We start from the raw sequence: 15,000 nt of genomic DNA on the forward strand, positions 1-15,000 counted from the left end.
TATATATTTATTCATAAATATATATATATTAAATAAATAACTATATAAAACACAATAAAAACAATCCTAGTCCAACACAATTAGAGAGAGTGAGTTAGATAAAGAGTGGTAGTATTAGTTGAGAGAGATGGGATTGATAGAGTGAGCGAACACCGAGCGGGTCACCCCAGAAGACACAACACAGATATACTCACAACACATTGAGACACACACAGATAATACTCACCCTTATAGAGACTAAACGACATATACACACAAATATATGATACCACTCTTACACACACACACACACCCACACACAATCACACCTACACACACAGAGATACATACATACATACATACACACACATACATACATAACATACACAAACACACACACACACTCACACACACCACACACACTCACACACACACTAACCCGCACACACAACACAACACACCCACTCCACACACAGCACACACACACCCACCACTCACTCACACACACACACACACACCCAAACACACACGCCCACACAAACACACGACACCCACACTCACCCACACACCACCCACACACACAACACATACACACACAAAAAAAACACACACACACTCACACAAACAGCACACACACAAACACACACACATAACACACACAAAACACACACAAACACCACACACACACACACACACACACAAAACACCACACACACACAAACACACCCACAACACACTCCCCACACACACACACACACAAACACACACACACACACACACACACTCACGCACACACACACACATTTACCACTCCCACCCACCACCCACCCACACACACACCACCACCTCACCCTCCCAACCACCCACCCCACCCACCCACCCACCCACACACACCCACCCACATGACACCCACAAACAACCAACACACACCCCCACACACACACACACACACCAACACAACACCCAAGCGCTACCCCCACCACACAACCCCCAACACACCCCCACTCAATAAACCCCCCCAAACACCTCCACCATTCACACCCCCCCAAACACACACCAACACCCCACCCCCCCCCCCCCCCCCCACTCACACACTCACAAACTCTCACACACTCACAATCAAAAAATCACACTCAAACACAAATAACACACCCACAAAAACAATCTCATATATATTCATCTCGCTCTAACACTCTCCTAAATTACTAATCCACACCACTCACGAACTAAAACTCACTCACAAATAACAAACACCCACAAACACTCACACACTCACACAAAGCACACAATAAACACAAATCATCAAACACTCTCCAAAACAAGACTAAAAATCACAACACAAAACAAACACTAACAATAACTCCCTCACAAACACTCTCAAAAAATCCACTCCAATCAAACAAACTATCACAAACCTATAAAACACTCTAAAACACATCAAACTCTCACACTCACAAAAAATATACACAAAACAATAGACACAAATAAATAACACTCACATACAAATCAAACTAACAAATCACACAATCAATAACAACAATATCTAACACAAAACTAAAAAAAACTCACTAACACACAACTAAATATACTCTAACACAAAAAAATAACAAACCCTAAATCTCACTAATAACCTCAATCTAAACTCTAACATAAAAATCCACGTGTGACCAAAATAAAAATACAAACAACAACGTAAATCTCACACTAAATATATATCACAAAAACACACTAAAGTATAAGACAAAAACAAAAAATGCGAATCTCTAAAAATCACGTAATAAAAAACATAAAAAAAAAAAAATAAATAAAATAAATATAAACAATCGAAATAAATAGTAAATAATATAAAAAACTCACAATATATATATATATATATAAATATCAAAAACTAATTAAAATATCTCACTAAAAACAAAAATATGATAAAGTATACAGTCAAAGAAGTGAAAGAGTAAGAAAATATTGTAAACACAATCACAATAAATATATTATAAAATATATAAAAAATATAAAAATAAAAAAAATAATTACCATACAACAGAAGCATGTAAAAAGAGGAAAAAAAACTTCTTGGCCTTTTGCCTCTTACCTGGAAGAAGGTGCAGATAAAGGCAATTAAAGTTGACTTGGTCACACTGTACCAGAACTTGAATTCTGGAAGTCGTCGCATGAATGGACGGAACTCCTCGTTTGCTTTGGTGGGGAGACTTGGTCCATCATCTTGCATCAGACACAGATGAAGAAAAAAATAAGACAACGAATTGCAAATCTCTAAGATATAATATATGCAAGTAAAGGAAGAAAAGGAACAAAAAAGAAATGTTGAAATCTGTTATAAAACACAAAGCAACTTGGCTAGCCCCAGACGGTAAAACGTTAGACTTGAAAAGGTTATACCCTTCACACAAAACTTAAATTTACTACACCTGTTATGCATATGAGCATCAACATATTAAGTGTCCAAACATCTTATCTATATTCAAGCCAAGCCCCTTCTACATAGTACTGTCTTCCCTTCACACTTACCATCATCCTGTGCAAATGCTGGGTCAATCTTTGGAGTGAGGAAGGCAAGGAACAGATTTAAGTGGTAGATACCCAGGGCATAGCAGACAATGTACCATCCTTGCCTTAACATTATTCGTAACAAGAACCCGACGATCAATACGAACGTGAACACCCATCGTGAAGCTGTGTGTGGTGTCCATTTGTCCAAATAATGTTGGTATAGCTGAAAAAAAGATGAAAATATCTCAACAAAAGGCAAAACTCAAAACAAAATGAAATAAAATATTATAATATTCTAAATCCTTTTTCCCTTACTAACATACGTAGACACAACACTTCTACCTTCAGCACAACTATATAATAGCACAAAAACTATTCAATACAGATAACTTCACAATAAAATTGGATACTGGAATTACCAACTTACAAAATACAGTCCTTTAGGAGTGAATAATGTTTGTTTTTCATGGCCCTTGTAAACACTTGTACTATAATTCCGCCGCATGATTACAGTGTCTATCTTGAGCATTGAAATGAGTGGCTCAGAAGCTTTGTACCATAACTCATACTATCTACAAATTCCCAAGATGAGTGACTGCTCCCTTTAACTTTGATCTTTCTGTGATAAAATTACGAAAACAGTCAAGATTAGGGTGTTTACATATCACGCAATCAAGATCCATAGCTTCTTGAGTATTTGTGTCACAGAAATAATCTTCTTATCTCCAGTCTGTAAACTATCTGTGATTAACCACAATTTGTTTCACTTGTTCACCTTGAATATTACTCTGCTCAATCATCAGCTCTCTAAGGTTCAGATATACACCATGGTCTTGTACCTTTATAAGCTTGTATGAGATTAAATGAGCTATTACTAGAATTATGCCACAAGCTAAAAAAACTTTGTTATCACTTGAGAAAAATACAATGTTATTCAAATCTATTTTTTAGTACACAACAATTCTGCAAAGTCATGATTCTTGCATAACAATCAATACATTAGGAGCTAAACAAGAGATAGCCAGATCAATGTTCCATGATAAGAAAGCTGATACTAGATGATATACAGAACTTATAGGCAGTTATGCAGAATAGGCTACCTGACATTCTTCTTTCTTCTTCCTTCATCCAGACTCCTAAACATGTCTTTTCATTTCATATGTCTTGCACTGCTAAGACATTTTTTAGGGTACTGTGCTAGAAAGTTTGCAAAACTCCCATCAATACAATTTTACTTGAATCATTCATAATGAAATTAACAAATATGAATTATGCTGATATATGATATAATAAGAAATTTCTTACTTTTTGAGGAGAGAGAGAGAGAGGCGTACAAAGAGACAGATAAAAGGGGAGGTGAGAAAAGCAATAGGAAAGGGAGAATTAGAGGAGGATGTGGAGAGAGAGTATGAGAATGCATTACATACCCTGCTAATGCTTGTTCCTAATCTCTGGATCAGCCCTGGCTGTGAGATGGTTTCATTAGTTTCTAACACGTCCTGCATCATCCTGAAACAAGAAACAGCAAGAAATGAGTCAAGTGACAAGATTGCAGTAAATACATTGCATAAACCTTATCAGTACTTGTTATTTCCTATGTTTAAAAAATTGTCAGAATCTACTGACACTTTCAGAAACACGTTTAACAAGACCAGTCATTCTTAGCAGACTGGATGGAAGCCTAAATGAGCAAACTGGTCGTCAGTAAGGGATTTTTTTATGCAGTGGGCACCAACCAAATATTAGAGGAACGGGGAAAATGTGCATGTGATGCATGCTACATTAGAATAAATAAATAACTAATAAGTAACAATAATAAAAAAATTCACAACACCTTCTAAATCTTGTTTATCAATTAGGTCTGAAATTTTGTAGGGTGACTCTCTTGAAACAAAACTATTATATATGAATATTTCCCTAAATTCAATTATTTGATTTTTTATGACATACATGACCTTGGGGGAGAGTGGATCACTGTATTTTTACTGTACTATGAGTAATGAGTGAATGATGATGACAACTGCAATCATAATTACTATATACTGTGGGTTTAACCTAAAATCCAAAACCAAGGTGGCACCACTTTCTTCTAGCACCTGCAGAAGAGCCTTGAATGATACCCATCCAAAGTCTCCAGCAAGCACTATCTTTAGAGGGCAATGGCACACAGCAAGATGCCAACCTCTTTCTCTAGGGTACTGACGAGGAAGGATGTGCAGGCAGAATGAGAAGAGGAAGGCGACTCAAACCATGCCTGGTTTCTACAATGTGCCAGTAAAGCTGCCTTCCTCTTCCCTACCTTCTTATGTTTTCTTCATTGTGGATGGTTATATTTTTTTGTATTTGTTTATAACAGTACATGAATACGAAAAAATGAAGTTGCTATTTGTCCTCCCATAAAACAGCAATACTTTTATCACACTGAGTATAAGGAAAATAATAAGCTGATATGGACCTTATACTACTATTTTAGTCAAGTGCAAAATTGCTTGAGCTTGTCATATAACACATACAAGTCTCTCAATACAAGAGAACACAAAAATGGCTCTAGTTTTACAATGAGGGAATGAAAGAAAGTGGGAAAATTCAAGGCATATTGCGTGAAGCTGCCTTGCTCTGAAATAAAACCCATCCTAGAGATAGGGCAAGCAAATCTATCCCCATCTTCAATTGGTGAATAATATATTATAGAATGTCTTTTCTGTTCAAGACTGACAGGTTTAATTCTTGCCAGTGTACCTGAATGATATGTGTGCAGGTCCAGTACATGTTTTGCCTAGCCTGCCCTGCTCATATTCCCCCCCAAATGAAAAAGAAAGAAAGAAAGAAAGAAAGAAAAAAAAAAAAATGTGATTAGTCTTTGTTAACTTTAAGGATTAAATTCAGATTGTTTTTATATACCTTATGAGGGAACGAGTAGCTTGTAACTTCAACATGAGGCAAAATGCAGTACAAAAGTCATCTGACCTCTAAACATGCCCATAGCATATGGGATGACGGATGACGTGCTGACACATTTCATGGTTTTTGGGTCAGACGCAAGCGACAAGATATTTGGTCAAGGCCAGCGCTCGGGGTGAGCGAGCAGACAGCCCAGACTCGCGGCTAGTGCACCCAAGAATCCTGAGGTGTTAGGCTTATGCATTCGAAAACCCCGACAACAACAAAAGAGAATTACCCTAAGATCAATTGGCAATCATAGCACTTTCATTTTCCTTATTGTTAGTGTGGCCGCAAGTTTGAGATCTTGAGCAAGTTTTGAGACCGCTATTGCGTCATGAAAACGTGTGTGTTTGCTAAGACTAACTTCAAAACTAGATGAAGTTAGGTTGGTTGATGGGTTAGAATTTTGAAGACAAAAATACCAAAAAAACAGTGCATTCAAAATTACAGCCAAAAATCGCTTCATGCCATGACCTCTGTGTCATGCGGGTGAGTAAATCAGGTTGAAACTGCATCTTTAACATTTTAATTTTACAATAATCATGTATCTGATGAAACTATGGTACACTTGTGTCATATACAAATGCAATTTATTCACATATTACCCTACAATTTCCCCAATCTACTCCATACTAATCATCCCATACTATCGGGGCCCAGATTGTGGGGTACTGGGGTAAAATCACAGATTACATCCACTATATCTTAGTAGTAGAGGGTGAGAGGAATCCAATGATACCACTTTTGTGGCATTTAGTAACAGCATTATTCAGAAAATTTACCATATTTGTATATATCGAGCATGATTGTCTTAGATGTGGCTTACAATTCCTTTTAGGAAAATATCGATTCTCTGCTGATTTTGAGTTTGTTTACCTTTTGACAGATTTTTCAAAGGAGAGTGAAGTTAAAAGAACGGTAACAGTAATCAGGAACTTAACCCATTGGTCGTGGTTTTAAATAAATATTTGTGCAGTAGGATGGTTGGTTTACATTGTCTGGCACGGTGCCATCCGCGTCTATGACCGACTCTGCCTTTACAGCAAATCATGCCCTCCACTGCTAATGGGCTAAAGTTAAAGTATATTAATGAAATATATATACATAAAATCTATACATATGATTTATACAAGATATGCATGGATGTACAGTATATATACACACAAAATAAGGAAGATCTATATATAAATATGTGATCCCTCTCCTTCTGCTTTCTTTGATGCAGCGTAGACTAAATTACCAAGCGCGCGTTCATGAAACGGTTATCAATTTTTTAACAAGGAGAGAGCGCAAAAAATGATACATAACAAAATTTAACAATCTTTTGTTAGTGCTACCTGTGACCGTAGCTCTTCTTATCAATTAATCGTTTGGAAAGTACTATTCATCCAACACATAGTAACTCTGGAAAGGTTGCTAAACCCGAAGCAACTGACACAAAAACACCACGCTTTTACGCTGTGGAATACCCCTTTCATGACACGAACACGACACTGACACAACATGCGTATGACATAGCCACAGCATGCAGAAAACGTCTTACAATATGGCTGCAAGTCTCACAGCAACGTGGCCATATCTTAAAGAAATACAAAAAACAAAAACAACAAAGAAATCACACATCAAAGCCCAAACCACAAACAAACACAGATGTGTGCTTGCAGTCACGCCCTTAAAGTCAGCTTAGTTCACTGAGGTTCAATTAACAAGCAAACAACCCCAGTAAGTGTGATCAGCACCAGGTGAAGCCATCTGCGCCTAAGGAAAGAGAAATGGAGGGCGCAGAGAATGCATATGCCAGAGCAATTAATAAAATATGTGCGGTAATTGCCATAAATAAGGCAGGAACAGTAAGTGGGCGATTATATCCATCATAGATCACTTAACTGTTTTTCTACCTTCAGACTAATCCGTATGAGAAGATATAATAGCACAGAAATTCCCCGTGACTTCCAGAGGACGTGTGATGTTCTGAACTAATATTATAACGAGAAATGTCATAGTTACAACGTCATTCAATTTGTCATGGCCGCCCAAGCAACCGCCTTTAAGTCCTTATTTCCATAATTTCCTCTCTATCTCCCCCCTCGCAGATAATTGCATACGCATCTCTGTCACCATGTAAAGGCTTCTTACCTGAACAATTTGTCTTATTCGGTCCTTTTAGCATAAAATCCTCGGCTTCGCTTCACCTTTCAAGACACACCGGAAAGGACGTGTCTTAGAAGCCGCTGTTGCCATGTGTCGGATTGCGTCATTCCTTAGAAGTGTTTTTCTCGTAATTAACGGTACACCCAATCCTCAATTAGTTTATATTAGGTATATATTAAATATTATTTATGTTGATATGTCAAAATTGTGTTCCATTCGTAATTAGGTGCCAATGTGAGAGTTATTTGGCATCGAGGGATGACGTCATGTCCGGGTGTCATGGCGGGATCAGCTGAGCGTCGTCTGCATGACCTATTCTTTCCTGTTTTTTTCTCCTACTCCTCTTTTCGTTTAGCAATTAAGCATTTTCAGTCTCATCTACGTAATATTATCTATCCATTTCATTATACCTTGGCATCATCGTCGTCAGATCTCTTATCCCACAGATTTAGGTTCACCATCCCTTTTATATGAGCTTTCTATCTCCATATGTAGTCATCAAACATATTTCTTGCGATTTTCATTTATCTATTTTATTATCATTGCTTTAAATATTTCCCCCCAAGAAACTCTCTTCTTTAGGTCTATCAACTTTCGGTTTAAATCTTATCCTCATCCTCTCTTCTGCTCTCACTATCTATTTCCAGAAATTCCTTTCTTTTTAACGGATTAAATGGAAATAAGATAAGGAACACAGCAGAAAATCCCGTGTCAAGAAATAGTGATAAGTACTAGTGAAAAATGGCTATACGAGAGTGTGATTAAAGCAAAACTTAAAAGTTTCACCTCCAAGTGTTTTACAAAAAAATAAAAATTAATTAATACATAAATATTTGTATAAGGATTTATCAATAGCAATCCGCTCATTTATCAATTGGCTTCCTCAAAAGGAAGCCAATTACATAATATAGCCACGATAAAAAGAAAAACAACAACAACATGAAAGCGCCTCGCATCCAAATTTGCAAAAATATAAAAAAAGATAAACAAAAACAAATAATATAATCACCGCAAGGAAGAAAAAAAGATCATAGCTGAATGAAAGGAAAGCAAAACCTCTCGGCATCTCACAGTAAAAATTAAAACCTAGAGAGACACTCCAAACATCAAAAATAGAAGCTAAAAAAGAGTCAAATCGGGAGCCGAACGTCGCGGCAAAGGTTGCGCACTTTCGCACACTTCAGCACGTGTTATGTAAGCGCATTTTTGGCAACATTTCATGAGGAGGTTCCTGTTGACTCTGGGTTACTGTGGCACCAATCTCAGGTGGGTGGATTAGCCTTTTTGCTCTTATTAATGGTGGTTTTGTGAAGAAATGGAGCTACGAGGTTCTCGGGATTTTTTGAAAGTCGAGATGTCGGATGCGAGTGTTCGTGTTTTTTGTTATTTTTTCTTTTCCTACTGTGTGTAAAGCTTGATTTTTTGTTTCGGTTGATTGGTGTAACCTCAGGGAAGCCTCGAAGGATTCCTGTGCTCTATTCCTCAGATAGGGCGAGTGTGACCCGCGATTCGACCCTCAGACCCCATCTCCCGGTCCAGGGGCCCAGCAGGGAGTCCAGGGAAATTGCGAGGAAAATAGGAATGATAATAATAGATGATATGCACATAGATAACCCAAAATACACTATGATGCTATCTACCTACCTACCCTTACCTAGGGTTGATGCTTGTCTTAGACAAGGGGGTTTTGCCCCCCTGGACCCCCTCCTTGTTGGAACTCTTCATGCCATTTACGATGATCTACCTAACCCTATTTAGGGTGGACATATGCCTTAGCAAAACCCCCATGTACCTCCTAATTGAAGCAACTCGTGCTATTTACCCACTAGGCTTTTGGGGAACTGCGCAGCACTAAGACAGACTGACGCCTAGCTAAGGTTAGGCTCTTTCCTGCCGTGTACAATAAGAATAGGTTGGCCAAGGTCAGTAGCACGAAGTGCTCCGAAAAGGGGAGGAGGGTCCTGGGGGCGAATGTGTAATTACCTATTATTCTTGTTAATTTACTCTGGAATTTGCCTGGTCTCCATGCCCTCCCCTGCTGTCGGGACCGAGATTGGGGGTTATAGGGGTCGAATTGCAGGTCATACTCACCATATTTAAATACCAGATTCGTAGCAATTAGCGACACGGTACTATTCTGAGTATTTACCAACGATTATTATTATTATGCATTCAATTCCTTCTGTTTTACTTACTCTTTCTTTATCATGGACGTCTGTTGATGGATTAGTTAGTGATGTGGAATCCTTCAGGACTGGACAGTGTAACACCAAGTCCTCTCCTTTGTGCTCTGGAAAAGGCCAACAGAGCTGGGACTGCCTCTTTACTTGGTTTTTCTTCTATGTATGTCTTTAAAGTCTTGTTTGGATATATATTAAGAATTTTGTTTTGGTTATGCACCAAAGGGCAGTTATTCTCTCTCAAACAGGCACTATGTTTTATTGCATGAAATCCACAGCTTTCACTGAATCTTTTATGTTTTATCAGGGTTATTTTTATTATAGCAGCCCCCCCCCCTCCCTCCCTTTCTCTGAATAATAGATTTAGGGAACCTGTGGGAATTCAGGATAAGATGAGGTTAGAATAGAAGATAAAATTTCAGAATAGTGCTATATTGTTTATTTTCATGATATTAGTACCAATGGATTGCTCTCACCTTATACCACTCATATAAAGTGGATATACCTGGGATTCCATCCCTTTTCCCAACACTCTGGGCCCCGATAGTAACAGGTTAAGAGGCTTAAAGTAGATCAGGTTCATAGACCTTCATCCTGCAACCAACTAAAGTGCTTTTGTTTTACCTGTTGTGCACATATTTTGGGAAAGTTCCATCTATCAGAAAAAAAAAAAAATGATTAGTGCTTGTTTATTCAACAGCCAATGAGAACTACCCTTAGATGGACTAGTCTATCAAAGTGCTTTCATGTTCCCTAGTGAATCCATGGTTTCCGATACAGGAGGTATATTAGTGATGGTGAATACATGTACATTCTGGCAGGATAAATCTTGGATTTGTTGTTTAATTGATTATAAACTTCCTGGTTGCATTGACAGTGTAAATGCCATAGTGGAGTCAATACAGAAAACACACACCTTTTGGATCATCAGGTTAATGTTACCATTCACCCCAGTTTAATTTTTTTGCAAATCAGCAAATAAATACCATTCTATCTCTGCAAAACTAGCAACATTTTATGCAAATATAGAGACAGATTAATGATACCAGAGGTAGTGGTCATCACCAGAAAAAAAATGCCACAATCTTCTTGTCTGTCGTCATTGTCGACAGCCTCTCTCCCCTTTCCTCCCTTGTACTCTGGTCTCCTTTCCCCTACAAATAAACCAGTTATTTCAGGATTTATTCAAGATTCAGTTATGTTAAGTTATTAGCTCTTGACCATTTCTATGTTCCTGTGTGTGCAATTTATTGGCCAGTCATCTATGTAAAAGTGTGAGTGTTTTCCCTTTGATAGTTGTACCATAGATTCAGAGTGTGTTGGGTGTGAACTACTTCCCTAGGAAGTGATAAGAACTTTTGTAAGACATTATAGACATGAATGACATTGCACAGACCCAGTGTGTATGATGTAATTCAAAATGCTTCACTTGTTTAACCTATTCAGCATTATTGGAGTAAACAGGTCACTACCAGCATAAGGGTTTTGTTGGTCCAGGGAGACCTGTATGAAAAGGTCTCTTTTTGCAGTGGGCCAACACAGACTTATGTTTATCTTTTTATTAGGGAGCAGAAACAACAATAAAATGATTTAGCACAGGAGCAGGCATAGTCAGGTTTAGATCTGAGCAGCAATTGATGATGATGATGATGATGATTTTTTTTTTTTTTTTTTTTTTTTTTTTTTTTTTTTTGCCAAGATCATACCTTTCCATCCATGTCATTATGCCAGTCACGTGTTGCTACACCACTTCCTCTTGTAGACATTCTGCTTCCTTTTTGCAGATACCCTTCAGTCACAAAGCACTCCTGCTACTCTTCTCTACATGCTCTAGCCTGCCCGCACTCATTTCTTCACCTTTCTAACAAAGTCTCCGCTACTTTGAACAATGCAACTTCACCTTGAACCCGTCCATTCATTCCTACACCTCACTGCTCACATGCTGTCTTCATACATATCCTGCACCACCATCACATTTCTCCCAATCCATAAACAACTCCAGGCTTTCTCTTTACTTCTCCAACAACACACTCAAAGCAAATGTAGCATCTGCAGAGCTCTTTCTAGGTATAAAACTGTAATTTTCCTCTCAGTCTAGCTTCCACTACTCTTCCCTGTAACATGCTGTGGCTCCTTAACTTTGTCTCTATAGTTACTACAGCAGTACACATTACCCTTTTCTTTAAAACCTGTATCCGTACACTTCTCCACACCTTGGGCATCTTTTCACTTCCCAAGATTTTACATTTTAGCATTAACTTCTTTTTTTTTTTCTAATCATGAAACTTTCTGACCCAATGAGAGGATAAGACAATTATAATTAATTCTTATTTTTAAAGATATGCATATTTGTATATATTTATCTATTTTGAATTTGTTTGTTAAAGTTAATCTTCTACTTATTACTGCTTTTGCCAATATCTACTATTTTTTATGTGTAGGGGTGTCCAGAAACAACTTGATGAAGGGCTGAATGGGAAAGCATGCAGTGTGCATGGACTGCTAGAGAAGGCCTTAATCCACCTGCGTCCAGCTAACCACCCAACACTCTACATCTCAAGTCGCACTGATGCTGGTGATGATGAATTTTCTTGTTGTTTTATTTTAGGATTGTGCAGGTTGAAGAGATTCAATAGTTTTTGTCAAGAAGTGATATAGTGTCATTTGTGATGTTGAATTTTACAATGCTGTAATTGTTGTTTGAAATTGGTTAACCCTTCCGAGATGGCCCACATCTTAACCCATTTGTTGTGGATAGCATCATTTGCTGTCAAGGCAAGCAATAAGCCTAGACCCGGATGGGCTGGGCCATATATGATAATACTGACACAAGGCTGTATAAACTTATTGAAAAATACCGCAGCCAAAGGGTTAAGATGCTCAACCTCAGCTGGGCACCTTAAGTTTTTGTGTTATCTGTTATTTTCTAGACTTAAGTTATAATATTATTTATTAATCTACATATTAATCTAAAATTATCCTAATCATCATTTTAAATGATGCATTAATTAAACAACTGAAAGGAAAAAAACCTGTATGTTGAACAAAAAAAAATGCAGTGCGGAAGTATATGCCCATAGCTGAAGGGTTAAGGAATTGTAGAGGTTTGTAGAGAATAAAGAAGTGTTAGATCTCCGTTCTATAGTAGAAAACATCGGACTGTGGCTGTGTTGGCTTTTAGTGTGGATAGTAAAAGAAGAGAAAAAATGAGAAGGGCAGATTTAGTGGATCCTCTTTAGCTTTACACAATATTTCAATTGAAAAGATGTAAAGGTGTGCCATGTCACAGGTAATAGTAATTAATTTTATGTATGACAAATAATTTTGATAAACTTATGAAACATGATGATGGCAGTCATTATGCAGGAAAACTGCAAGCATGAATCTTTTTTTTCACTCATGTCTGATATTTCCTGTTACATTCGTGAAGATGGCATCTTTGATATCATGCTTTGCTTGTTTAAGAGAGTTAGGAGAGGAGCTATTTGTACCATTAGCCCCTAAAGACCAAGTTGCTTTGATTGAGGATATTGTTAAATTTCGCCTTCATGCAGAGTTGCCCCATTCAAGTAACGGCTGTTTGCCTTCCTCCATTTGAGTATGAATGAAGTGTAGTAATTGTGAACCAGTAAATATGCCATGTTTGGCCTCTTTTCTCCAGCCTTAAGGCCACAGAAAGCTACCCGGGGGAAAGGGACGGTGGAATTGCTTTTTTCTTTTTTGTGGTCTGTTGGTCTAAACTTCTAGTGGAATATCATGATGCACAAGAGTAGTATTACTTTGAGGATTATTTTGATATAGAGGCAATGGACACACCTCCAGGAGCAAGATATGAAAATGGACAGATGTTCTAGACACTCTCACTATCCACCTGCATCCATAATCAAAGCACCTTTCTTTAACCCTTAATACCACTCATAGATGGGTATATATATTTTTTTATCCAGATTAAATTTGTCAGTAATGAAGAAGGGTTGAAGATGCATGCATTTATCAATTATTGACATCTTGGTAGGTTGGGGAAGCATGAAAGATGGTTGCTAGTGGGTGTAAGGTTATGGAGTTGCTGTTCATAATTCCTCACACTTAGTAGGTTGTCTGGATGAAAGATCTTGCAGGATAGATAGGAAGAAAATGCATTTATTCACCATTTGTTTACTTTCACCTTAGTCTTACTCATACTCTTTCTTGTACTTATTATTAATCTTATTTTGTTCAGTTCATATTTTGTTTATTATTTTACTCTACAGTTATTTAATTGATTTGGTGTCTTGCAGGTGTCCATGCATTATGCAATACTCTCCATGTGGACCTAGAACGGCTTCCCCCTCACCATCCATATGAACCAGAATACATTACTATTGGTGTAAATCGCTTTTTCCAGAAGACAAAAGCTGACATCAGGTGAGCATTTGTGATTATTTGTTTAATAATTTAATATAGGACCATCTTTGCTCTATATAAACGGTAAACGCAATCCCTAAAGACCAGGTGATCTAGATCTAGCCTGAGAAGCCAGATTTATTCAAGGACACAAAAGATAATGAGCAAAGGAAAAATAGTCAAGTTACCTTGGATTTTCTATGTCTTGTGTCTCTCGTATCATTACGAGAGAGACATTTCCTGGTGGGTAAGATCAGTCTCTCCAACCTTCAAAGACCAGATTTACTGTTTGTGAAATATGAAAATTTGGCCAGTGCTATGACTGGGATTCAGCGATCGGTTGAGGAATTGCAGAGTTTAGGGTTAACTAGAAATTTTGAAGCAGTTTTACATTGTATTCTATTTAAATGTTTCTGCTTGTATTACAGAGTCCATAAAACTGTTCATGTTCCTCCAACTTTTCATGCGAGATTTGATGCAGTTGGGAGAACATACCTGTACCGTTTAGCTGTCATCAAACCAGAATCAGATTTGTCCCAATGCACAGCACGCAATCTTGATGCTTTGATACCTATCGGAGAGTTGCATAGAACCTACCTTGTAAGGTGAGTTTCAACTGCATTTAAAGATATCTTATATTAACCCATTGCGGACGGGGTGCCTAAAGACCTAACTAGTCGTCAGGGCGGGCGGTCTATGACACTAGCGGCACCAGCTAAGAATTAGAGGGATAGGGGAGAGGGTTTTCTCCGCCCTCTGGGTAGTGCAGACTAGCCCAAACAATATTTTTCCATAAGTCCATCATTAACCCGATACCGATGGGCACCGTCCACAGACGGCGATTTTTGTAATATGC

General features: G+C 37.9%; 2 protein-coding genes across 6 annotated transcripts in view; one reads left to right on the forward strand and one right to left on the reverse strand.

Moving 5' to 3' along the window:
- The window catches only part of LOC122243010 (protein RER1), a 20,533-nt gene extending 12,810 nt beyond the window's left edge, over positions 1 to 7,723 (reverse strand). Inside the window, exons 1-4 of one of the 4 annotated variants that reach the window (XM_086549012.1) lie at positions 7,567 to 7,723; positions 3,915 to 3,996; positions 2,506 to 2,710; positions 2,069 to 2,199 (exon numbers count right to left, since the gene is read on the reverse strand). In XM_086549012.1, coding sequence (XP_086405138.1) covers positions 2,069 to 2,199; positions 2,506 to 2,710; positions 3,915 to 3,995 — 417 coding nt within the window. In that variant the 5' untranslated portion in view covers position 3,996; positions 7,567 to 7,723. Of the gene's footprint in view, positions 1 to 2,068; positions 2,200 to 2,505; positions 2,711 to 2,914; positions 3,075 to 3,914; positions 3,997 to 7,317; positions 7,463 to 7,566 lie in introns of those variants that run through there. The other 3 variants (XM_086549014.1, XM_043000474.2, XM_086549011.1) reach the window with 3 other exon arrangements.
- A 503-nt stretch (positions 7,724 to 8,226) lies between these two features.
- The window catches only part of LOC122243011 (ribonuclease P protein subunit Rpp21), a 14,833-nt gene continuing 8,059 nt past the window's right edge, over positions 8,227 to 15,000 (forward strand). Inside the window, exons 1-4 of one of the 2 annotated variants that reach the window (XM_086549008.1) lie at positions 8,227 to 8,847; positions 12,203 to 12,336; positions 14,039 to 14,165; positions 14,573 to 14,749. In XM_086549008.1, the coding sequence (XP_086405134.1) occupies positions 8,801 to 8,847; positions 12,203 to 12,336; positions 14,039 to 14,165; positions 14,573 to 14,749 (485 nt within the window). In that variant the 5' untranslated portion in view covers positions 8,227 to 8,800. Of the gene's footprint in view, positions 8,848 to 8,927; positions 8,951 to 12,202; positions 12,337 to 14,038; positions 14,166 to 14,572; positions 14,750 to 15,000 lie in introns of those variants that run through there. The other variant, XM_086549009.1, reaches the window with a different exon arrangement.

This window comes from Penaeus japonicus, unplaced genomic scaffold (assembly GCF_977035675.1).
Source record: "Penaeus japonicus unplaced genomic scaffold, GWHDUDI00000001_assembly GWHDUDI00000021, whole genome shotgun sequence".
Taxonomy (NCBI): Eukaryota; Metazoa; Arthropoda; class Malacostraca; order Decapoda; family Penaeidae; genus Penaeus; species Penaeus japonicus.